The sequence below is a fragment of the Eleutherodactylus coqui genome, chromosome 2 (genome assembly GCF_035609145.1).
Source record: "Eleutherodactylus coqui strain aEleCoq1 chromosome 2, aEleCoq1.hap1, whole genome shotgun sequence".
Lineage (NCBI taxonomy): Eukaryota > Metazoa > Chordata > Amphibia > Anura > Eleutherodactylidae > Eleutherodactylus > Eleutherodactylus coqui.
The window spans coordinates 259,963,054-259,990,481 of record NC_089838.1 but is presented as its reverse complement, the minus strand read 5'-3'; the positions used below and the strand labels follow the sequence as shown (position 1 = coordinate 259,990,481).

General features: G+C 41.9%; 1 protein-coding gene across 2 annotated transcripts in view; it reads left to right on the top strand.

Annotated features, from left to right (window-relative positions):
* Positions 1-27,428, top strand: part of ADAMTS17 (ADAM metallopeptidase with thrombospondin type 1 motif 17) — a 197,411-nt gene that overhangs the window by 46,609 nt on the left and 123,374 nt on the right. For both annotated transcript variants that reach the window (XM_066592863.1, XM_066592862.1), the window contains exon 8: positions 22,774-22,879. In XM_066592863.1, the coding sequence (XP_066448960.1) occupies positions 22,774-22,879 (106 nt within the window). The remainder of the gene's footprint in view (positions 1-22,773; positions 22,880-27,428) is intronic.

Here is a 27,428-nt window from a genome sequence, read left to right as displayed (position 1 = left end):
GCTATTTAAATTGTTCTTGTCTGTCTGTTTTTGCAAACAACTGAAAATGTGTTAAATTGGCAAATAGACCTAATTTGCAATTGGAGTTGAATAATTTTCATTGCATCTGTACAAGCTCCATGCAGATGCTCGGTTGGATTTGAACTCAGGACCCAAGCACCGCCAGAAAACCATTATTAAGAAGGGCTGCTAGCAAATTGATATTGTAAACATGGGCTATCCTGCATGGACTAAACTAGTCCCCCATTTCCTCAGTTTTGAAAATCTGGGTCCCATTAAAGACTTCAGAAAATGTTGGGATTTTCAGGTTTTGGCAGCATATTCAACTCCAAACTACTAGAACGCCTAGTTTACTCCCGCCTTGTAAGCTATCTATCAGAGAACTCTCTCCTAGACCCCCTACAGTCTGGCTTCCGACCTCAACATTCGACAGAAACTGCCCTTACAAGGGTATCCAATGACCTACTGACAGCCAAATCGAGGGGCGATTACTCCCTACTGATCCTCCTCGACCTCTCCGCAGCATTTGACACTGTCAACTACAAACTCCTCCTCTGTATGCTTCACTCCATTGACCTAAAGGACACTGCTCTCGCCTGGTTCTCCTCCTACCTATCTGACCGCTCTTTCAGCGTCTCCTTTGCTGGCTCTACCTTCCCTCCTCTTCCCCTTGCTGTTGGGGGTCCCCCAGGGCTCGGTCCTCAGCCTTCTCCTTTTCTCTATCTACACAGCCCCAATTGGGCAAACAATTAGGAGATTTGGCCTCCAATACCACCTGTATGCTGACAACACCCAGCTATACACCTCTTCCTGTGACATCTCTGCACCTTTCCTCCAAAACATCCCTGACTGTCTGTCCGCTGTCTTTAACACGATGCCCTTTCTCTACCTAAAACTAAACCCCTTCCCAAAAACCGACTTACAGGTATTTCCACCCTCCACTAACCGACCTCATCCTGACATCTCCACCTCTGTGTGTGGCGCCACCATAACTCCCAGACAACCTGCTCGCTGCCTTGGGGTCATATTCGACACTGATCTATCATTTACCCCCTACATCCAATCTCTGGCCCCAACATGTCAGCTGCACCTCAAGAACATCGCAAGAATCCGCTCTTTTCTCACTGTAGACACGCTAAAAACGGTTACTGTTGCCCTCATCCACTCCCGGCTCGATTATTGCGACTCGTTGCTGATCGGCCTTCCCTGCACCAGACACTGCCCTCTCCAATCCATCCTGAATGCGGCAGCCAGGCTTATCTTCCTGCCCAAACTTTACTCGGACGCCTCTGCCCTGTTCCAGTCACTGCACTGGCTGCCGTTAAATATAGAATTCAATTTAAACTCGCTACCCTCATCCACAAAGCCCTCCACAGCGCAGTGCCCCCCTATATTGCCTCCCTCATCTCAATCCATCACCCAGCCTGGGCTATCCGCCCTGCTAACGAAACCAGACTGAGCGCCCCTTTTATTCGAACTTCTCATTCCCGCCTCCAAGACTTCTCCAGAGCAGCACTGGTCCTCTGGAACGCACTACCAAAGGCTATCCGGGCAATCCAGGACTCGCAGAACTTGAGGCGTGCTCCAAAAACGCACCTCTTCAGGGAGGCATACCGCATTCCTTAAACAGATAACATGCTCCCTGACCTACTGACTGTAATCCCTGCTAGCCATCATAAACCGCTCCTGCAGTCATAACGATTCTGCTGTCACACGGCTAAATATCTGACCATTGTCTGTGTAAAGCATTCGTCACTGTCCACCCCGCCATACCGTGCACATCTCCAGCCCCTTTACCTTCTGTCTCACCCCATTACTTGTAGTATGTAAGCTCGTTGGAGCAGGACCCTCACCCCTACTGTATCCATCAACTGATTACTACATGTAACCGTGGTTCTGTAATTTTTGTACTTTTGTCTTTCTGTATTCCCCCTGTCTATGTAAGTGCTGCGGAATATGTTGGCGCTATACAAATAAAGGTTATTATTATATTGAGCTTATAGTTAGAAATTTGTGAACTTCATGTACCTGTCTATGATTTTTATGCTGCTTTAAGAGCTAGACTGAAGGCTTGTCTGTTCAGATAATGTTTATTCTAGTAACAGTGTTCAGTGTTCTTTTTAATCCATAGTAGCTAAGAACTGGAACTTGCTTTGTGATGGGGCAAGACTTGCATTGGTTTCGGGTTCATGCAAACCATTATATTACAGATCCATGTTGTATTGATGCATAATATGGCGCCACAGTACTAAAACTCCATGTGAGAACAACCCATATAAATGCGCCCATGAAGTGAATATTCTGAAACTACTAAAATGCACCTAAATATTGTAGTGAGATAAAGCCTTCAGAGGATACAGTTCTAAAGACATTGGGGGGGAATTCAGAATATGGCTTTTTATGCCATATTCTGGAGCAAAAAAGTCACAACATTTAGTGCAAAGCTTACTTGAACAAAAATGTGACTTTTTGTCCTCTAAACTGGTCTATGCCAATTTACTGAAAAGAGGGTTTGTCTTGTCTGGAGAGGGTGTTGCCATCTAAAACAGATATAACGTATAATTTATTCGAGAAAGTGGCATAGTGTATGCCAGAAATGTAGATCAGACCTGGCATACATTTCTGTCCAAGCACACGGAGGAGCTGAAATGTGCCTAATGTATGAAGAGAAGTGTGCCTCTTCAGATTTTAGGCACATCGTACGCCGGTAGGAATATTACAACATTTGAAATGCTAGTCTTAAAAGGACCCTGTCTTCAACTATAAGCACTATAAGCAAAGTTATGGTGCTTATAGTTTAAGTGATGTGGAGTCCAGGAAACTGTCTCATATTCATCTTGACACCCAGCAAAGTCACTGTTCGCACTTCCATACAGATGAATTGGGAGTGCATGCACAGTCTTAATAATAATAATAATAATAATAATCTTTATTTGTATAGCGCCAACATATTCCGCAGCGCTTAGTCTTCTGCAAGAGCCAAGCTATCTGTGTACATGCTGACTTTTCTGGGGGACACCGCAGGAACAGGGAACTGGGTAAGCATGAGACACAGCTCCCTGGACTCCCCATCACCTAAACTATAAGCACCATAACTTAAGCCCCATTTACACGTAGAGATCATCGCTCAAAATTTGTTTACACGATAAGTAGAATGACCGTTTTGAGTGATCATTTTGCATAAAGTACTAATTGGCACTAATGCTCATTAGTACTTTAACAGCTTCATTTGTGTACAAATGAGCCTCTAGGAGCTGTTGCAGAACTCAGCAGGAGGTCTGGGCTCTCCAATTAGTTCTATTGTTCAGCCAAGGACTGCTAAAAGAAAACCGTGTAATCTCTAGCTCCCCTGTAGATAACAGCCAGCGGGCTGTTTTCAGCCACTGGCCGCACAGAGAATGCAATGTTATCTCCTGCTCCTAGCGTTGGGTCAACACGATGATGGTTTTTATGCTGAACTAAAAATCATCGTTCAAACAAAAAGTGCATGATAATAGCATTTTGAAAAGCCATCGTTTTAATGAATTTTGAGCGATTAATTATTGCGTGTAAAAGCGCCTTTACTTTATGATGCTTTTAGTTGATGACAGGTTCCCCTTTAAAATATTACTCCCACTTTTCTCATCCTGCAAAACCTTCAACAAACGTGCATGGTGGTAATTCATTGGTCTTGTTCATGCTTTCAGGCTAGAGTTTCACACTGCCATAAATTCACACGTGTATCACTGTGAAATTTTGGTTGGGACCCAATGCAAACTTACTATTTAAGTTTGGGTGTAACTTCCATCATTCAATAGAATGAGCTCATTTATGAAATCCTGTGCAAATACTGGGTGATTCAAAAAGAATGGTGCAAAAATAAAGCTGATTTCTTAATACATGAATTGAAATACAGCAGCCAGAATGACCTGAGAAGACAGAACTCCTAAGTTTTTAATGCACCTTACAGATGTTTGATGTGGACGCCATTGGTGACGCTAGATGACCGAAAACAACGCATCTCCACTGCAGTGGAATTAATAAGAGGATATGCTGGGATACATCTAGGCAGAACTGGACTACCAATTTGACATCTGCCATGTCACCAACAGCGCCCACATCAAATAACTAACTATAAGGTGCAATACAAACTTGAAGAGTCCTTTCTAACTTTTCATGTGTTTCTGTTGTATGCCAATACATGTATGAAGAAATCAGCTTTCCTTTTGCACCATTCTTTTTGAATTGCCCTGTACTGCTGCTGGAGAACCAGTGTATTCGGGTTATTGGAACAAAGCAAGTGACACTTTGAAATAAAGATGGCCATAGACCACATGCAGATATTAAAAGACATAAATTTGCCCCTCATTCACTTGGCAGCATTTAACCTATACCCAACCATGAAATTCAACCTAACTAATGACTTTTTATCTCGTCCAAATATTGCTGGATCCGTTGTCACCAGCGGCAATATTTGTTGTGTAGGTTTTCATAATTAAGCTCATTAAATTGATAGATGGAGGTTACACCTAGACTTTAATAACAAGCGGTATTAGCATGGTGCTATGATACTTTAGTGAAGATGAATTTCCTTTCCCCGTGGGTATAGTTTATTTCAGCAGTTAGTTCATTAGCAGATTATTTAGCAATCTATGAATCACCCGCCGTCATTCTTGGCTGACACTTCTGCTCTTTATATACTGTGTTCAGTGCTATCTTCTAGAGGCTGAGTGATGACATTCCAATTACCTATCTAACACACATTAATGTCATGCTAATGTATCCTCTACCGCGAAGCTGACGTCTTCATTGGAAGGACTTATTAATCCTACATGATGTACGTCGTTCCAAGTCTATGTCATTTAATTAGTTCATCGTAAATCATTAATATTAGAACCTACCTACACATCTAGGATAGAACTCCACCAGTGCATATATCAACCCAATTGCCATATAATACAAGATAGTGCTGTAATAAGGGGTGAGAGTTGGATGGCGGGTGCTGTGAGGTTCTTATCCAGGACTGTTCATGTGGAGAGATGTGCATAAAACAAAATGTCTTTTCCATATACCTTGCATTACCTCATAGCTCGAACAGTGGAAAGACAGGGTACCCGTTTGGCTGTGGTGGGGCTGCTGCCGAAGCATCCAGTTAACTCCTGATGGTTGAATGGTAAAAGCAATATTTTACATGACCTCAGCCCGTCTGGCACTCATTACATAAAAGCTCATTTATAGACAGCGGACTAGGAGTAGCTCGCTAAGAACATTGCTAGGTGTCTGACTATCTTGTATCTAGAAGTGTGTTCTATTGAGTTTATTCACTACATGAACATACAAAAGCGTAATAAGCGCTTCATATAAAACCATTTTCACACTAGGAACAGGAATACTGTTATTACATATATAGTATATATACAGCCAAGACTGACCCAAATAAAGGCTAGTATCAGACAAGTATATTGTAACATGTCCATCAGTAATACAGATATGTTACAGATGACATTACAACCGTATATCAGCAGTATCTGATCTGTATTTACCTCCGTATTTGCTGGTTTTATTTTCTCCTCTGCAAATATTGCAAACCTGCTATGGAAATGCCACAGCAGTTTTACCATGTGTGAAGTCATCCTTTGGCCACCTGCACCAGACCGGGTTGGATTCCGCATGTGGGATCCCGCAGCAGAACCCGACCCTGTGCTCAGCCGGTGACCCTATGTACCTGTCCGGATTCTTCGTTGTGGCGGCGCTCATGCGCAGTACAGATTATGCCGCTCCGTCACTAGGTGATGACGCAGATCCCATGGCCTTTCCGCAACGATAATTGCAGAAGGACCGCAGGTCAGACGGCTTCCATTGACTTCACTGGAAGCTGTCTCCATGGAAAATACCTAGAAATACAGTATGCTACAATTACCTTTTCCCCCGCGAGTGGAAAATGGCAATTGATTTGCGCTTGTGGACAGGAAATAATGCTTTTGCATAGCATCTATGCAAGGTATTTGCGGCGGAATCTGGAGGCGGACGCCGCAATGCAAATCTGGCCATGTAGAGGCGGCCTTGAGCTCACTGCCTGCAGCTCCCCTTAACTACTGTCAGTGCAGAGGGTAAATTTTGTGACCTTGTATCTGATGGTTGTTGTGGCCAACAGGGGTGTAGCACTTGTTGCAAAGTCCTAAACCATGAGTATCAAACTCATATTCACCGAGGGCCACATCAAGCTTATGGTTGCTTTCAAAGGGCCAACTATAATTTGCAAGACTGTCTAGTAATAGTGTCTCTCATAGTGGCCCCAATAGTAATAGGTTTCCCCATAATGGCCCCAGTAGTAATAATAAACCCCCATATTGGCTTCAGTAATAATGGTGGCCCCAGAAGTAATAGTGAACCCCCATAGTGGCCCTATTGGCAAGGCACATGCCACAGACATGCGCAGTGTGACTTTTTTTTTTCTTAATTCTGTTCAGAGCAGTGATGCATGTCGAAACGCTGCCCCTTCGCAATGCCTGCAAATAGACGCAGTACGATATGTGGAGAAATAGAGCATGCTGCTAGTTATTTCTCCTGCGTATTATATGCATTGTCCACTTGCAGTTCAAACGTAGGTGTGAATAGAAGTCCATAGACTTTCATTGCCTCCATTCACCACGTGTTATGCACGGGAAATACATGTGTGTAATACGCGGTGACCATACGCCCGTCTGAATGAGCCCTAAGAGAACTTCTTATGCACTGTGCGATTGGGTGCATGCAAGCTTGAACATGTGACGTCTCCAGTGGGAAGAGCTGAAGGCATCACTCAAAGAAAGGGCTGGAAGAGAGTCGCACCGCTAACAGAGGGAGAACACCCATGGCACGATCCAGGGCTCATTAGCATATAGTGTTGGAGATACTTATTCACCAATATCTTTGCAGGGGAGATACTTTGCACAATATATAAAGATAACCCTGGGTTTGTTATGACATATCAGTATATTAGATTAATAGGGAAAATTTAGCTGGCAGACTTCCTTTAAAGCTTGGAGAATACTGTTTATGGTGGAGACTAAAATTAGCTGCCTACAGCTAGTCATGTAGTTAGTATAATTGGGGTTATTAACTTGTTCTATGTCCTGGTTACTTATTCCTATGTCAGACATCTGTGATATTTGTAGCATTTGCACTGCAGGAGGCAAAATACTTCTGATGTTTTCAAACTAACACTAAACTCATAAAATTTAAGAAAATTGTATGTTACTTGAAGAGCATTAGTGGTGCAGGATTACAATTTGACATTTATAAATGATGAGTGTTCATCGTGAAGCTTCTGGGACCCAGTACAAAACCTGTAGCACAATTCTAATACATATGTGTTTGTATGTGGCAGAGAATACTTTGGGCTTCTTAACGTACCAAGGCCTGGATGCAACTGCTTCTGATGCTTCATGTAAAGCTACACCCCTGCTAACAGTTTATATATTGCATCTGTTCTATCAGACCAAAAGGTATACATACAGGTATTTGTGTGTGTAAATACACTGTATAGTTAAGCGTGCAAAAAGTATGCAGAAGGGCCAATGGAGTTGCGGGTGTCTTGCATATTCACTGGGTATTTGCACTGGCTCATTCACTTCAAAAGCCTATTGCAGTCTATAATATGCACCACATAAGTCTGGAAGGCTATCATGTCTCCTAAAGGAGAGCGCCTAGGAGATGAGTGAGGAAACTTATAAGGCCATCCATGCTCCTCTGGGAAATATGCAAATAGGGAAGATGGAACAATACCTCTGCAGCGCCACCTATTGGAAGGCAGCCTCCATGCAAGTCAACGTCAGACTCTTTATACAAGTCTTTATAACAGTGACTGGGAGCATGGATGGCCTTATAAGTCTCCTCGCTCACCTCCTATGTGTCTCCTCCCATACCTCCTAGGTACTCTCCTTAAGGAAAGATGATACCTTTTCCAACCCATAACATTGGCCTCTCACTAGCTAAGCTAGAAACCACCTGCACACTGAGGGGCAAAAACCCGAAACGGCTGTCTGTGTATGGTTTTCAATTTCCAGTCATTGTTCTAAAGTCTTGTATAGAGAGTCTGACATTGCTTTGCAGGAATGCTGCCTTCAAGTAGGTGGTGCTGCAGAGGTATTGTTCCATCTTCCTTATTTGCATATGCACCACATGGGACATGCTGGGTATCTTCTGTTATGTGACCGAACATCATGTAAAAAAGTATGCACATGTGATTGAACCTACTGAAATCAATGGGTACTATTCACCAATAGGGATGAGCGGGTATACTCGCTAAGGCACATTACTCGAGCGAGTAGTGCCTTAGCCGAGTATCTCCCCGCTCTTCTCTAAAGATTCGGGGGGCGGCGGGGCAGAGCGGGGAGGAACGGAGGGGAGATCTCTCTCTCCCTCCCCCCGCTCCCCGCTGCAACTCACCTGTCATCCGCGCCGGCCCCCAAATCTTTAGAGACGAGCGGGGAGATACACGGCTAAGGCACTACTTGCTCGAGTAATGTGCCTTAGTGAGTATACTCGCTCATCTCTATTCACCAACTATTATGTGCATAATGCACTACGCAAATGCACTCTTGTGAACAAGCCCTTACAGACTGAAACCTGACTTTCATGGAGAAATCTGTTTGGTGGCTTAGAAAAGATGACATGTAAGAGGAAAGAAATGTGTAGAAGGTGTTGGATGCCTTCCTGGCGGAAGCTTGTTTTATTAGTGCAGATGTTTTACAACACTTACTTGGTGTTAATTATAGTGTTTCATCAAGTTGGTGGTTACAGGGAGTGGATGACACCAAGGAATTGTAGTACAATAAGTGTTAATCTGTCCATCATAAATAAACACATTCCACTGTTGATCTGAGGCTATAAAAATGTTTCTAAGAAGGATTCCAAGATGCATAAAGAAGACTTCTGTGCTAAAAAGAGACATTTCCCAGCACCCCCTTATGTTTATTTTCTTTTGTACTACTTCTGCTTTTCGTAGTATGTTTCAAATGTATTACTACTCTGTGTCTTCCATATTCCTCTTCCACCAAGGAATACTAAGCCTAGAAATGAATGATAATATAAAGCCATTCAGCTATTTCTCATCTGGAAGGGCCTTTGCAAGCTCCGTTAACAAATAGGCTTGCAGTCTGTACCATTTGTTCTGTTTTGAAAACGGAAATGAGACGCAAACGAATCAAATAGAAATATTTCCATTTTTTAATTTTAACCCATTGAAATCAATGGGGAGAAATGGAAACGTTTAATTTGATTTCCGTTTCTCTGCTCCAAAAACGGAAAAAAGGAACCAAAATCAATAATAGTTATGTAAAAAAGGACCTTGTTTAATGGGTTGTGGCATAAGGCGACCATACACATGAAAGTTATCAGCCAAGTCAGTCAAGTTTAGCAGGACTGGCTGACTGACTAATGTGTATGGAGGTGTCCTGACTTTCATCCAGAGGCAGATGTCAGGGAATAGAAAGATCAAGTTGTATGATCTGTCTGGCAGTGGCTTACTGCTCTCTCCCCATTCAGAACATATGCATGCTACACCGAGTTTCTGTGTATGAGGGGTTCAGGAGGAAAAGCTGTTGACCAAATGAGCATTTGACCAACAGCTGTCTGAAATGTTGAGCCGTTTTTTGTCTTGCTTGATATCTACTTCAAAGAGAGCGATAAAATGTCTCCTGCCCGGTTGCAGATTAAACCACATAAAACCCACTCCTTTCCTAATATCGCTTGCTGTAAATGCAGTAGAAAATTTGGGTTGCAAATTTATAACCGAGCAGTATCAAGGAAGTTAAAGATATGTCATGAGAATTATTAATGTTATGTGGTAGGCACTCTTTAGCTTTAGATACAGTAACCGAGTATGTTAGGCTGAATTAAGACTCATGTTCATCTAATTTAGCCTACTTTTTTTTTCCACCACCGATGTTGATACAGAGGAAGGCCAAAAAAACTCTAATGAGGTAGCAGCCAATTAGCCTCATTTAAAGGAAACCATTCTTTCCTGACTCCCAAGTTTGGCCATCAGAATAATCCCTGGATCAACAACCTTTCTGAAGTAATTTGTGACTGACTGTAAAATATTATATTGTAAAGCTCAAGAAAGACGTTCAAGCCCCTCTTAAGCTCTTTTATCGAATTCGCTATCACCACCTCCTCATGCAGAGAGTTCCACAGTCTTACTGCTCTTACAGTATAGAACCCACCTTCTATGGTCATGTAGAAATCTTCTTCTCTCTAGACGTAGAGGACACCCCGTTGTTACAGTCACATTCCTGGGTACAAAAAAACACGATGGGAGAGATTTCTGTATTGACTTCTGATATACACAGTTATTAGTTCGCCCCTCAGCTGTCTTCTTTTCGAAACTAAATAACCCCAGTTTTGATAACCTCTCTGGGTATTGTAGTCCACCCATTCAATTTATTACTTTAGTTGTCCGTCTTTGAACCCACTCAAGCTCTGATATGTCCTTCTTGAGTACCGGTGTCCAAAACTGTACACTATATTCTATGTGTGGCCTGGCCAGTGATTTGTAAAAAGGAAGAACAGTGTTCCCATCATGTGCCCCCAGATCTCTTTTGATGCACCCTATGATCCTATTTGCCTTGGCAGCAGCTGCCTGACACTGACTGCTCCTGCTTGAAACAGGCTGAACCAAATGGACATTGTCTTATTCAGCCTAACATACTATGTTACTACGTTAAGTTTACAGTTAACTAAAACCCCCAAGTCCTTTTCCATGTCCGTGTTACTCAGTGGTTTCCCATTTAGTGTGTAATGGTGACCTGTATTTTCCTTTCCCATGTACATAACCTTACATTTATCAGTGTTAAACCTGACTCTTTCTATCCAAGCCCCCAACTTATCCACATCCATTTGCAACCGTGTTCTGTCCTCTCGTGTGTTAATTACTTAAAATAGTGTTGTATGATCTGCAAAAAATGATATTTTACTATGCAATCCTTCTACTAGGTCATTATTAAAGAAATAAATGTTGAAAAAATATTTGGGTCACCATTACTAGTGGGGTACAACAGGGATCAGTATTTAACCCAATCAGAGTATATACCATTTATAACCCCCCTCTGCTTCCTATCACTGAGCCAGTTACTTACCCACTTACACACATTCTTACCCAGACCAAGCATTCTCATTTTATATACCAACCTTTTATGCAGCACAGTATCAATGTTTTGGAAAATATCCAATTACTCTCTCCTATCCAGTCTAGAACTTACCCTCTCGTAGCAGCTGATCAATTTGGTTTGACAGGAGCGACTCCTCATAAACCTATGCTGATATGGAGTTATGCAGCTATTTTCCTCCAGGATAACGTCTCTTAGAAAAACTTCAAACATTTTACCCACAATAGAGGTCAGACCAGCCTATAGTTTGCAGGTTTACTTTTTGGCCCCTTTTTGAATATTTGCATCATAGTGGCTATGCGCCAATCCAGCGGAACAGACCCCATCCTTAAATATAAAACCACTTTCTGTCTATCACATTGCTTAACTCCCTTTGAACCCAGGGGTGAATGCCATTGGAATCTGGCGATTTGTCTATTTAAATCATTTTAAGGCCGCTCTGCACTTTGTCCTGGGTTAAACTGGTCACATTTAGTAGAGTTTTATCATTCTGTATTCAAATTCTTCATTTTCAAATAACACAAAAGTAAAGTGCTCAATAATTAATGTGAGCAAGGTATTATTTATTTTTTTGTAACAACTTGGCGATATAACATAGCAATGCAAAATGGATTAAAATAAGGTTGAGTGTTCTGTATGGACACACAGAAGTCAGTGCTATGGTTGTGAATCTTCTTATTTAAGTGGACTTCTATTATAATGAAATGACAGACCTAATTTGGAAAGCAAAAAGTTTTTACTTAACGTGGAAAAATACTGCAGATAAGGGAGGATAGTATGGGAGAAAAGATAAGGAGGGAAAGTAGGGAAGAGAAGAGGAGTAAAGAGAGTTAAGGCCTATTTACACGAGACGATGATCGCTAAAAAAAAATCGCTAATCGGTGATCGTTTTAGCGATCATCGGCACGTCTAAACGTGTGCCCTTCATGCGCTTTTCGGGCACTGCTAACCATACATATGCCAAGAGTGTCATTTGCTTTTCTTTGCCCAGTATAGGCTGGTATATTTTATTTTGAACTATTTAGAAGCGTAGCTTTTCCCCCTTATCACTTCAGCTAGATGCCATAAAAAATTTATATGAACCATTTGGTATATCCTTGAGATTTTTTTTTTTTCTTTACTATCATAGACAATGGAAGTTGTGCAAACATCTATGCCAAAAATAGTGCACAGTTGTAATAGGAATTTAAGGCCCATTTACACACACAGATAAAAGATTGAAACATCAGCGATCATTTTGCATAAAGGTACTAATAGGCACTAATTGTTACTGGTACTTTTCAGCCTCATTTGCATGCAAATGAGCTTTGGGGGCTGTTGCAGAACTCAGCAGGAGGTTTCAGCCCCATCATTAGCTGTATTGTTCAGCTGCGGGCTCCCCTTGGAGAATTCAGCACCATGGACAGCAGACACAGCCTGCTGTCATGCTAATCGGCTGTTCTGCCTGAGAGGGTTAGAACTGAGAACTGCTGTAACAATGTTATCAGCTGTAATCCGCTCTCCTCGGGAAGAGCACAGCCTGCAGTCCTGCTTATCAGCTGTTCTGTTGAACGACGGCTTTCAAGCAGAACTGAAAAACGTCATTCGGCAGAAAACTGAAAGATAGTCACATTTAGACACAAAGATTATCGCTCAAAAGATGGCTTTTGAGCGAATTCTGGGTGATAATCGTTCTGTCTAAATGGGGCTTTAGTCTAACCTGTATTTGTGTGAACCTGGCCTCACTGTATTTACTTTTGGATTGAAAATTCAATTTGCCTTAGCTGGGATAGCTAAAACCCTCACAATTTAATCCTTTCATGCGTGGTCCAAACAAGTGTTTTCTATCATATTTTCATATTATTTTTAATTTTACATCCAAAGTTTTTGTGTAAATTTCCATCCATATTTTTTTACTAGGATTTTCTAGAACAGGTTACTAAAATGAAATATGCCGAAATGATGCACAAAGCCTCGAAATGGGATTTACGAGAATGGGCTTCTAAGACAGTTTTACAGTACTTGGCACTGAAAGAAGAAACGTGATATGGGAATTATCCTCAAAATGACCTTCTTCTTGCAGAGGTAGCTTCGATTTAGTATTTCAGAATGATATCTATGCATTAGCCACAGTGAAAAGTTCATTTAATGGAATGAGGATGCCTGTAAGTGGAATATCTTTCTGAAGCAGACAAAAGTTGTGTTCAGAGCCAAAATAAATTCCGTATCATCTGTCTCACTCGGTAACCGCAAATACATAAAAGAGATTCCTCCTCGGTGCTCCAGGCCTTCATAATCTAAATGGGTTCTTACATGTTCAGGGAGTGATATCACCTCATCCAAGGGAACCTGTTCCTGCAGGGGTTATCAGATTGTCTATAAATTATTATACCTGAAGCGTATTGTCAGTCACAAGAGTTCAATAAACTAACAAGTACGTTAAGATTCAAGTTGGTCTCCAATGTAGAAGAAATTCCTCAGGGTTCCAGGAATGTAGCATGTCTATGATCTGCTGTCTAAAGCAAGCACCTAATAAAATCCAGCAACAGGTATAAAAGGTCTGTCGCTACCTATTCCTTATTGGTGATTCAGATGTTGGGTGAACATTTCAAAGGCTGGAAACAAAGTTGTACGGTACGAGTTAATGAAATCCAAGCCAACTATTGAAAAAGTTGTCTCGGATACAAATCCAACTATGTAAGATTTGTTGGACTTTGTCAAGGTCCTGGTACATGTACTTGAAAAATGATATATTAAGTCTTTAGAAGAACACACTGGTTGTTGGATGGACTCTGGGTACTTGCGAATTTTAAACAGTGTGTTCCCCTATAATGAGAACATCGAAAGTCCCCTAGTTCTGTATTTTTATTAAAAATTCTGTCGAGATTGTTTTATTATATGCAGATCCAGCCTTGGGGGTGTGCAACCTGTGCACATCAGTCATCTCTGCGGCAAAGAGACCCCACAAATGGCCTGGCACATGATACTGTGACCACCATAACCATAATATTAACTGTGAAGCTGTTTTATTTAGACATTGAATAATACTGATAGAAGATTACTTTATAGTATTGCAGTTTATGAAAGCTATTGCACTGTACAGTATTCTTATTTAGGCAACTGTATACTGGTTTGACACGAACATGACTGTGGAAAATCTGAAGGAAGTGGCCAAAGACGTGGAAGCATGGCGTATGCTGATCCATAAGGTGACCGAAAGTCGTCAACGACTGAACGGATAAATCATCTTAATGGAAGTGATATTTGACCAATATATGTGACTCTATGGCTGTGTTCATATCATGTTTGTTATGTCCTTTTGGCCTGTAAGACAGGAAAAGCTCCCCATGTACACACTAAAGGCCCATTAACACTAAAAGGCGATAGTTTTAGCGATAAGTGTTGCGTCTAAATGTGCGCCCACCGTGCACATTTCTTGCACTGCTAGCTGATCGTTAAATTCAGTCCAACCTTAAAATCGTCCTTCAGCCTTATCAGCAGTTCTCCATGGGAGTGCTGATAGTATTGTTTCCCGCTGGAAAAAAAAGGAACTGAAAGCAGATAAGAGCCCTCATGGCTATTAATTGCTTTCAGCTTATGCTGCATTTGTACACCTAATTGTTCTTAAATAGCTACTTAAAAGTTTATGCAAACTGATCACTCAAGGCTGTCATTTAAACTGTCGTTTGAGCGATCATCGGCCCGTGTAAATGGGCCTTAAGGGCTTGCTCACATAGGGGTATATCACTCACACAATACGCAGTACACAGGAAATGTACATGTAAGGCCGGGCTCACACGACTGTACGTTAATACGTTGTGTAGGAATCATAGCTTTTTACTGGCGTAGGGAATTGCGTATCCCTGTGTATTGTTACATTTCTGCACGCTTATGCCTGCGCATGAACAGCGTATTTTACACACGCTGTCCTGCACTGGCTTCCCCGTTTTCTTCTTTTTTTTCCTTTTTTTCTCATGTTTCCTAGCAACATGAGTAAAAACCACCATACATGCACAATGTAATTGCAGATGTACTGTGTTCCAAACGCTCTCACTGAAAACAATAGAGCTGCACGCACACAATACGCGCTAAAATAGAACCTGCAGAAAAAAATATACGATAGTCTGAATAGCAAGGTCTAAATAAGCAATAATAAACTCTGCCGCTGCACATACCCTTACAATAATCATGATAATACACGGTAGTTGGAACTTTCTATACCTTTCACTCACCTGTGTAATATTGTATGTCAGCACAGCCATTAAAGGGTGACTGAACTTGGAGTCTGACCTCATTCGCGGCGTCATTGAATGCAATACACAATATTGTAAACTGTAATTAGCCCTTTCAGGCTGAGTAGAGGCCAACAATGGTTCTCCTCAGTACGGTTACTGACAGAAAGCTTAGACAACACGTCAGTGGCATGATATCACCTATCTGCAGATCTTAGAAGGATTTTATTCTTTATTGAGCTTTTCATAAGCTTGGCTTAATAAAGGCTTCATGTAGAACCACGATGTTCTGCATGTTCTGGGACTAAAACTGCTTGATTGGACATTGGATGCTGCTTCTTTATGGCCCTGTCAGTTTTGCTGCATTAGCCCATTAGGTGGTTTAAATCTCAGGACATTCCCAATGATGAGGTCCATTCTGTGCTTTGGTGACGTTATGTTTAAAATCCCCTTTAGGCATTCACAATTTGTTACCAGACTTGGTAGGGGACCATGCTGTAAGGATTGTATGTGCCGCTATATAGGCTCTGTGAATGCAACTCTACTGAGTGCGTGAGACTTTAAAGGGTTTTCCAGATCTAAAAAAATGGATGACCCGCCCTTAAGACCATCCAAGGTCATGAATAGCTGATCAGCGGGGATTCGTGCTCCGAAGTCCTGCTGATCAACTGTTCCCTAGGCTGCTGTCACAGTGTACGGAGCAGAAAGCTGATAGCTCCATACATTGTACAGTGGCCCGGCATGATATTGCAGGCACAGCTTCTATTCTACTCTGTCTGCTATACCATGGTGGGTCACTGTACAATATGTGGAGCTGTCTGCTTTCTACTCTGTACTACGTGGTAGCGGCCCTGTGAATAACTGATTGAGACTCTTACCAATCAGCTATTGATGACCTATCATGCTGATCTTCAGTTTTCTAGAGCTGAAAACCCTTAATACATCTGTAGTGGCTGTCTCCTGCTAAGTGTGTACTCTAAAAAGTTTACCCCTATCGGTAGATTGGATCGTGTCTTATTAGCATGTCACATGTCCTAAACCAGGCTACGTAAAATGCAAACCCTTGGAGAGGTCAGCCATAGTTTATGACGGGAACTGCACGCTATTGGCTATATGCATCATGCTGCTTCACACAAGCCATACATCACAAAGTGCAATGCACTGGCCCATCTACAATGCTGCAAGGAGCGTCCTCTTTGGACAGTTGAGCAATGGAGGAACGTTCTATGGACTGATAAATCTCGTTACTCCATTTTTAAATCAGATGGACGTACCTGGGTGTGAAGAATCTCTGGGGAACGCCTTTTGCCTGAGTATGTTGTGCCAACAGTTAAGTATGGCGGAGGCTCTGTTATGGTCTGTGGATGTTTTACAGGGCATGGCCTGACCGTTGGTTGGAGTGACAAGAGGTCTACCTTGACACTCTAGACAATAATATGCTGCTGAAAATGTGGCAATACTCTGAGAATGGTCAGCAATACTTCCCACAAGTCCCAACCAGAACCCTACTGAACATCTTTGGGATGAACTGGGATGTCGGGTCAGAAATTTGAACGGCGTCCATCTACTTTGAGAGAACTCGCCAGATGTTTGCAGAATGAATGGCGAAAAACACCAACTGAAGTGTATCAGACATTAGTAGAAAGTATGCCAGGGAGAGTATCTGATGTCATTAGTCATATGTTTGATTCTTGCTCAGTTGTCCAATTACTTTTGTTAGGATAGTATATTTACTAAACTTCCTTTAGTCACATTTACATAAGAATGAATTACATTAAACCACACATTGGTAAGACAGCCATCTGGGTCCTTGCCCGAGAAGATCACGTGAAATGCAGTTCAGTCACATCTGGATGGCTGAAGCAGGAATTCATGTAAATATACATATTTAGTTACGGGCCCTTTTGTTTTCCTCAAAGGGAAAATATTAATAGAACATAATGATTGCTGTTAAGTTGTTGCGCATGGCTTGGCATTCTGCTCTTCAATTCAGGATGAGGTTGCTGAATGTTCGGTAACATCTGGTAGCGGCTGTGGTTATCCTTTCGCTATAAAGATACTATAGTTATTTCTAGGTTAAGTCTGAAACTTGTGATTTGGATATTCTGTAACAAACAAATTAAGGTTTTTATTTTATAACTGATGAAAACGGTCTGTTCCTACCCACAAAAAGCTATTTATATGAAGATCATCTGGATGAATGTTTTATTTGTTGGCCTTGATGCTATGATTTTGGAGAATTTAATTAAATGTGGTTCGGTGATAGATATGCAGCCTATATACACACGTGCACAGGCACATGAGGATGGGATCTAGTAGATGCTGATGTTACCCCCCTTCCCCTTTGGTATTATATTCTTATTAATGCTAGTATTAAAACACCTCTCTGGTTCCGGGACAAAATTCTGTCCCATATCCCCCATTCTCCTAACTGTGGGATAACTGCACCTCCTGCCATGAGGAGGAGACTGAATAGAGCATTGGTCACGCACTCTATTTACTTTCAATGGGACTGCTAAATACCCAAGCGGCACCTGCTCAGGTATTCTCATCAGTTCCAACTAAATGAATGGAGCACTGACCGCACATGCTCGACCAGCACTCCCTTTATGGCGACATCACCGCAGAGGGAGAACCGGACACGGGAGTGCTATTCTGAGATCGGCGGGGACGTCAGAGGTGAGATCTGCACAGATCACAGTTATCCCCTATCCAGTGGAGGGGGGATAACTTGCAATCTTGGAACAACCCATTTAATATCTATAGTTCTACTAGGTAAGAGACTGGTATGTATAAATAAATGTAAATTAGTTTGAGCTCAATTGTGCAGATTTATTAATATGTCTAAAATAAAGATGCAATATACCTAAAAGAAAAGATGCACCAAATTTATTACAAATTTATCTGTACTTCTTGCTTTATATGTTAGACAAATTTCTACACCTTACACCACCGCGATTTTTGAGCGGAGTCTGTTCTATATTTCTCCATTTAGCGCTCCTCATCGCCCATCACAATGATGGGGTGCGCTAAAAGATGCTGTTGGTTGCAGGGAGCTGTGGATGAAAGTGAAAGTAAAATTGTTGGCATGCTCCCTGTGTAAATGGGGGATGAAACTCCTTGGGGGATGAATTATATGAACATTTCTTCGTCCCGCAACCAGACTGAATCGGCCTGTGTAAAGGCTCAGTGGACGAGCACTGATCTCCTTCATCAGGGTTCGTCATCTGGAACCCTGTGCCTATAGGCAAGTGCAGACCTACCTAAGAGTATTTGTACGCCATCCAATTTGTTCCAGATGATGAACCCTGGTAAAGGAGATCAGTGCTCATCTACTGAGCCTTTACACAGGCTGATTCAGTCTGGTTGCGGGACAAAGAAACGTTCATATAATTCATCCCCCAAGAATTTTCCTCCCTGTTGGCAACACATCCCCCATTTACACAGGGAGCGTCCCAACAAGAACTAGGATTTGTTGCACAGCATAGAGATGTGATCACCTGACAAATGAGCGTTTGTTCATTTGTTGGGTGGTTGGTGGTATGTTGATATAGACTGATAATCATTATTGTCTGATCAACGAACATTCTATGAACATTTTGGTCTGATCAACGGGCCATATACAAGGCCCCTAAGTTCCTACTAATATTTTCTCATGGTCTTCCAATATAATTCTGTACTAAAGCTGTTTTAATAGCTGATTGGCACTCCTGAAGAATACCAGTAAGGTCTAGCTCACACAAGTTGCATTTCATGCAGTTTGCAGCATGGATTGTGTTCCAAAATCCACATGGAATCTAGTGGAAATCCACCACCCATTTATTTCAATGGAAAGCCGCATCTCAGAACAAACGTTGCTGAAAGTTCTACACTAATTTAAAAACTGCAACCCGGATTCAAGTGACATCACTTCTTGAATCTGAGTCTGTGCAGACTTTATTTATTGTACTAATGGAGGCTAAATTGCTTGCCTCATCTGCACTAAAATCCATATACTCCCAGGTTTCTGATGTGCATTCCCCTTGAAACCCATGTCCGATTTTTCCACCTCCAATAGGATATGTGTCAACTTGCCCTAACTAAGAAGTAGCAAATGTCGGAGAACTGTCTGTCTGCGTTCTACCATTATTTTTATAGTTGTGACCTTATTACCTGTCAACTTAATGACTAGAGATGAGCGAGCACCAAAATGCTCGGGTGCTCGTTACTCGGGACGAAATTTTCGCAAAGCTCGAGGGTTCGTTTCGAGTAACGAACCCCATTGAAGTCAATGGGCGACCCGAGCATTTTTGTATATCGCCGATGCTCGCTAAGGTTTTCGTTTGTGAAAATCTGGGCAATTCAACAAAGTGATGGGAACGACACAGCAACGGATAGGGCAAGCGAGGGGCTACATGTTGGGCTACATCTCAAGTTCCCAGGTCCCACTATTAAGCCACAATAGCGGCAAGAGTGGGCCCCCCCCCCCCCCCCGCACTGTCAGCGTAAAGATCGTTCTCCTCTGCCATAGCTGTAACAGCTGTGGCAGAGAAGAACGATGTTTGCCCATTGAATACAATGGAGCCTGCAATACAGCAGGTTCCACTGAAAGCAATGGGCTGCCGGCGATCGCAGGATGAATTGCGGGAAGGGGTTAAATATATAAGCCCTTCCCTGCAATTCATCCAGAAATGTGTTACAATAAAAATATATACCGGCGTATAAGGCGACGGGGCGTATAAGACGACCTCCCAACTGTCACCTTATACACCGGCAATACAGTGGAGCAAAGAATAAAAATCATTACTCACTTCTTCTGACGTTCTGCGCCGCTCCTGCAGGCTGTCGCTCCCTCCTGGTCCACGGCAGAGTATTGCTTTCTGGACGCAGGGCTTGAAATCCCCGCCTCCAGAAACACAGCCAATCACAGCCATTCAATGACATCATTGTCATTGGCTGTGATTGGCTGAAGGCACGTGTGTTTCTGGAGGCGGGGATTTAAAGCCCTTCGTAGAGAAATCAATGCTTTGCCGGGAACCAGGAGGGAGCGACAGCCTGCAGGAGCGCCACAGAACGTCAGAAGAAGTAAGTAATGATTTTTATTCTTTGCTCCACTGTATTGCCGGCGTATAAGGTGACAGTTGGGGGGTCGTCTTATACGCCCTGTCGCCTTATACGCCGGTATATATTTTTATTATAACACATTTCTGGATGAATTGCAGGTAAGGGCTTATATATTTAACCCCTTCCCGACAATTCATCCCCGCGCTAGCCGGCAGCCCATTGCTTTCAGTGGAACCTGCTGTATTGCTGGTTCCATTGAATTCAATGGGCAAACATCGTTCTTCTCTGCCACAGCTGTTACAGCTGTGGCAGAGAAGAAGGATTTGTCTTCTATATGTTCTCAATGGGGTCGGCGCTGCTGCCGCCGGCCCCATTGAGCGCATATAGAGAAGATTTATGGCCTTAAGAAGGACCGTTGGGGTTCTTGAAACCTAAAATACTCCTAACACTCTCCCTATAGCAGCTCCAACACGATAGCACTTTCCCTGAACTAATGTCAGAATGCATCTGTGGCGAGCCGCGGGAGGGGCAGATTTTAATACTCGGGTGACACCTAATCTCGCCAGCCACTCACTGCAGGGGGGTGTTATAGGGCTTGAACGTTGCAGGGGGAAGTTGTAATGCCTTCCCTGTCTTTCTATTGGCCAGAAAAGCGCGCAAATTTCTCAGGGAAGAAAATGAAAGTAACTCGAACATCGCGTGGTACTCGTCACGACTAACGAGCATCTCGAACACCCAAATACTCGAACGAGTATCAAGCTCGGACGAGTATGCTCACTCATCTCTATTAATGACATAAAAAGAGTAAGCCACAGATGTTTTATCTGAAGTCACTTGTAGGACTGAAAATAAATAGTTTATATGAGGAGATCCCATCACATTTTCCATTCATGCAATGAAATTCCGCCACAGGTTTTGTGTTTTTTTTTTTCAAGACTTGTCCTGGGGTAACCCACTAAGAAGCAATGTGTGCAGAAACTCAATGAAACCAGGTTAACAAGTGTATACTAGCCTGTCACTCACCACATATCTATAAACCTGGCGGAATTAGGCAATGCTACCGGAACAGAAATATAAAGGGTTCGTCTCTCTGATGTGCAAGCTTGCAATTCTCATCGCCTGGAATTTGAAATTGTATAAGGAAACAATTATTATTAGTTGACTTTTTGTTACATGAGCTCTTTTATTCATTTTGTATATTAACCTCAGCGCTGCCCCTTCACATAAATCAAGTAGATATGGAACAGCACCAAACCTAATAATAGACATGATAGAATTTAGCCTTATCCTAGCGTAATAAATGTGTTTTTGTAATGATTAATACAGCCCAGAAATAGAGCGGGGCCCTATAAATGGCATCAAATTACTAGTTTATTAGTCATAGGTTAATTAAATAATCGCCCATAAGGGATCTGTCTGTATTCATGTAATTGAAGCTGTCTCAGCCTGCAGATTATGTGGGAGGGGAACAGAAAATCCAATTGGAGTATACAAACGGTCGTGCCAGATTAGATCTGATATTCTGTACAAATGAAATCTATCTATCTATCTATCTATCATCAGAAATGATACAGTTCAGATGTAGTTAGTGGCATCTTGCATGATAGAAATGGCTTTAGGCAGTAAGCTCTTCAGCTCCCCCTAGTGGCATCTGCAACAAGGCATAATTTTATAATTGTCTTAAAGGGAACTTGTCGGATCCCCTTAGCCACCCAGACTGTGGGCAGCCGGGTATACTGACAGACACACATATTTCAGCGTTCTGTCCCTTTTACTGATTTGGTTTAGTGGTTTTGCAAATCTTAAGGCCCATTTAGACACCCTGATTATCGCTCAAAAGATGTCTTTTGAGTGACTTTTGGGCGATAATCGTTGCGTCATTTACAGCGCAAGATGATCGCTTAAAAGTTGAGCGATCACCTTGCGCTGCGAGCGGAGGATGCAGAAGACAAGCGGGGTGTCCCCGCTTGTCTTCTGCTTCCAGCTGTTCCCGGCTCCAAGCGCCCGGCTGTTATACAGCCCAGCGCTCTGAGTGGAGGATACAAAAGACAAGTGGGGTGTCCCAGCTTGTCTTCTGCATCCAGCTGTTCCCCGCTCTGAGCAGAGGATGCAGAACACAGCCCTTTAAATGTATATATAGATAGTGTGAAATGTTATTAGTTTTTAATAAAAGTTATTCTTCAGGGCTTTTGTTGTCCTTGGCATAGGCTTTGGTTTATTGATTACAATTTAACCCTTTTGGGTCTTGAGCCATCTTTCGTGCTTTGGAAGTCTTTCAGATAAATAGGACAATTCCTGCAACAAATCTGCTGCATGTGAAAGTAGATACAATCTTTAGCTTTAAATTCTGGTAAGCTCTCAAAACTAATTATTTTCAATATCATCGGCAGGAATCGCCTACCTCGGTGGAGCGTGCAGCCCTAAACGCAAGTGTGTCCTGGCGGAGGATAATGGTCTCAACCTGGCCTTTACTATTGCTCATGAGCTTGGACACAAGTAAGTTTATCATTTCAGCATTTCTCATATAATGAATCCTTACAGTGGGTGTGTCACCCCCCCTCCCCGTATTTAGTTACAATACACTATATGCCAAAATTTGCTAAAATCATTTTTAGAGGCAGCATCCATCTAAGGCCAAATGCCAATCATCCAGCAAAGAGCAGTCTTTTTCTGCATGCTTTGCTCTCAGCGGCTTTACATAGGATTTGATTCATTTTTGGAGTTGCTGTAATACTTGCTATAAATTTATTGAAATTCATTTGAATTAATTGAAATTCTGTCTTTTGAATTGTTAGACTTGTCTTCCAGTTTTATGTAAATAACCCATAATCCTTATATAGCTATTAGAGATGAGCGAGTATTGTCCTTAGCGAGTACCTGCCCGCTCGGAAGAAAAGATTCGGGTGCCGGCGCGGGGGGGAGCGGTGAGTTGCGGGAGTAAGCAGGGGGGAGTGGGGTCGTGAAAAGGAGAGAGAGATCTCCCCTCCGTTCCCCCCTGCTCTCCCCCGCCACTCCCCGCCGGCACCCGAATCTTTTGTTCCGAGCGGGCAGGTACTCGCTAAGGACAATGCTCGCTCAAGTAATTGTCCTTAGCGAGTATGCTCGCTCATCCCTAATAGCTATGTTTCATGGACATGGAAATTTGCCCTGCTCGTGTCCTTTTCACACAGTTGGACATGATTACAACATATTTTCAGCCCCTAAATTTAAGCAAAAACATTTCCATTAATTTACAGTAAGCAGAGATCTTGAAATTGTCAGGGAATTGATGTGCAAAGTATATTGGAAAGTTGCATAACTTTTCTTTTATAGAAACTTTTTTAATCACTAATATTTCTGACTTTTGTTCTGTATAGCTAGTTATTTGTTTGAGATGTTGACTAGCGAATGCATATTAATTGGTTAATAAGCCATCTCTGACACTAGGAGGTGCTCTATTTATGGAATTTTGATAAGAAGCCCTAGAAATACAATCTCTTCTCTCTAGTTCTAATGCAGGTAGGAATACGCATTGGGGTATTGTAAGGAGCTGGGGGCAGTACATTTTGCAAGCTTGCATTCCAAATGTCTGAAGAACTGGAGACTAATAAGTGGTTTTGCTCAGTAATTCAAGTCTGGAAAACCTTTTTTAATTTTAGAAGATCTCTTACTATTAAATACACATCAGCTTGGCTTCTAATTAGTAGAAGCAATTGGCGTGCCCGGGAAAATGCATTTGTAGATAATAATGGATGTGAATTGGTCAAATATGTGCACGTGGCCTCTTGTGGCTCCTTTGAATTTGTGTGCTTGTAATTTGTGGAATGCTCAATGTGAGCTTGTCCATCGCACACCATCCAGCCACCTAAAAAGCAGTAGCCCTTTCAAGTCAGCAGTACTGCCCTTCCTATTTTCAAGTATAAAACAATGTGTTATGTTAACATTGCATGTGATGTTACTTACATGGTTATCTTTTTTCCTCTGGTTTTGGCTCATATTCCCGGTTATGTTACAAGGCCTGTTAGAAGGTCGGACAAGTAATGCTATCAAATATATGTATTTAATTAAGAAAAACTGTAGAGCTGATGAAGAGACAGTTACTTTATTTTTATTGAAGATGATTCCACTATTTTCACACTAGTTCTCATAATAATGCTTCAAAAAGTCAATATATTTTTATATTATTTCACCCCATTATTTGTATCCCCACAATTACTAAGCTTTGGGATATTCTGGGTATATGCCATCACTTGTGGGAAAACCTCTCTAAGTGTTAAAATTATTAATCTTTGAAAATGCACCAGTCCTGGCTTATCACCCTCTAAACAGTAGTTCTTCACTCTGGTCAGGCATGTTCAGTTCAGCCTGACTCTACTCCTATGTTGTTGCTCTGTCCCGGTCTTTAGCTCTCAGGATGAGCATCAGCAAAGCAGGCTGAGTCTCAGCTCTCTCTCCCCTGCATTCAGTAAGCTCGCTTTCCCCTCCTCTGACAAAAGGTTAACCATTTCATGTGCACAAACACAATTCCTGGTCTTATCTGGGCTGTGAGTGAGAGGGTTTGCAGAGTTTCAGCCTCCTCCCCTTAACACAAATAAAGCTCAGGGGAAAACAAAGGGTTAATCTACTCTAATTACTTCTTTCAATGCACAGGCAGAGTAGCATTACTGGTAAATACATAGACATGGGAGATGTTATCAGCCAGGAGGTGAGGCCAATGCTTCTGGGAGCTGTAATTTCCCAGTCAGAAATGCTAGTCATGTGGCTGAGAAGAAGGACTCCCCTGTTTGCTTAGCAAGAAACCTGCACCAATGGAAGTAACATAGTCTAAATATATAGAAGGGAGGCACATAGTAAGCTCATGGGCTTTGGGCATGTAGCATTTAATGATGTTAGGAAGGTATTGGACTTGACAAAAAATATTGGATTGTGGGATAACTCCTTTAAAAAAATGTTTCTCAGTACTTAAAGGGGTTCTGTCATTAGAAAAAAAATTCAATACTTACCTATTCCTCCCCAGGCAGCCTTCTTACTGCATCTTCCCCCCTCTGATCTTCTCCTGGCTCCTGCAGTTCCCCCCCGGGTCACTTCACCTCCGGCCAGCCTATTCTTCTTCTGGTGACGAAGTGTCCATTGCCGGCAGTCTTCTTCCTGCAGGGCAATGTACACTATGTCACTAGTGATGTAGCATTTACAGCTTAGCAGGGAGTGATGATCTATTGCCGAGACTGCACATGCGTGCTGTGTCTATGCAATAGTATATGAACACTCACGGCGAGACAGTGCAGTCTCAGCAATAGATCGGCATTTCTTGCACTGAACTGCAGGAAGAAGAATGCCGAGATAGATTCATCATAACAAGAGGATCCGGCCGCTTGTGGTGAGCTGACCTGGGGCACTGGAGAAGATCAGTGAGGAGAAGATGCAGTGAGAAGGCTGCCTGGGGAGGAATAGGTAAGTATTGTTCTTTTTTTTTTTTTTGCTAATGACAGAACCCCTTTAACTATAAATGACCTATCCTCAGAATAGGTCATCAAAAACTGATCAGCAGGAGTCCACCTCCAACTAACAACTGTTGTTGTGCCTACTGTCAGTGCTGACAGAGCCAAAAGCTGACAGCTCTATCCAAATTGCAACAGCCCAGGAGGGTAATGTAGTAAATCAATAGACGCTGTGCCTGCACCAACCTGGGCCTCTGCAAATGTTTTGTCTTGAAACTTGAGTTTAGACGTGTACCTGATCAATAGGCCATACCAGTGACCACCAGTATATCTATTGTCCAATAAGCCCAGGGCAGTTGAATGTAATTTGTGAACAATTTTTGCACCAAACTATGGTTCTCTGGGTTATCTTCTTACTTTATCTCCTTTTAATAATTTTTCTTTAACAAAGTCCAAGAAAAATACATGTAAATACATTGTAAATGCACTGTGTTTTCCACAACATAAATAACTGAACCATTCTTCAGTGATACATGCAATGGCCATCTCACATTTGTTACTTATACTTTTGTGAGGTATAGGTCTTGTTGTTCTTCATGTCTTTATGTCTGAGTTTTTTTTTATCATTGTGGTTATCATTATTTATTCTTAGGAACCATCAATTCATTTGTGGCTCCTAGTGACAGTACAGATTAGTATTTCTCCAGAATGTCCTGTCTTCTGTCTTGGTCTTCAAGCTTCCATGTTTCATGTTCTTGATATAAAATCCGCCTTCAATGACTGTTTCTTCTCTTAAGATTCTCAAAATTATGTATTCAAACTAGTCATTGGTGCTTCAAGCGAAAGATTAAGTACTTGTATTCGATAATCTTTTCAAAAGTCTTCCGATCCAAAGTTCAAAAGCATCAAGACTTTTCATGTACTGCTTCTTTGGTGCCTCAACTCTTGCAAATCCAAAATATAGCAGTTGCTTTTCATCTGTAGGACTTGCTGAGTGCATTACCGGCTTTTACTAATTTTTATCTGTAAAATACAGAATACATTAATCCGTCTCCAAATCCAATAGCGTTTAGTAGTGGCCCAGGTGATCATGTACCACGTTTCTCAGTTATATAAATAAGTAATTTTAGATCATCTAGAAACATGAAGTTAATTTATTATATTTTGCAACTCTATTGAAAGATCAATAATGCAGTAATCAGAAGTTAGGACTAAGAAATAAACGGTGACATTGAAAAGAACTTACCTACAGAAACAACAACATAGGCTGGGAAATGACAGTCAATACTAAGTGCACATGATATTAATAGAAAGTAGTGTTACATGCCAAAATTCTTCAAAGAAGACTTGGCACTGCTTATGAGGTTTCTTAATGAGAGCTTAAAGAAGTTCTCTGGAACATAAACATTAATGGCCTAGTCTTAGGGTAGTTCATCAATATTTGATCGGTGGGAGTCCAACTACTGTGTCCACTTCATTATTTACAAAGGCACAGTGGCTCACCCATTCAGGTAAGTTTACCTAGTACTGCAGCTCAGTCTCATTCGCTTGAATGAGATGAGTCAAAATACTAGGCACTTGTATTTCCGAACCACATGCTTGTTCAAACAATGTGTCAGGATCAACGA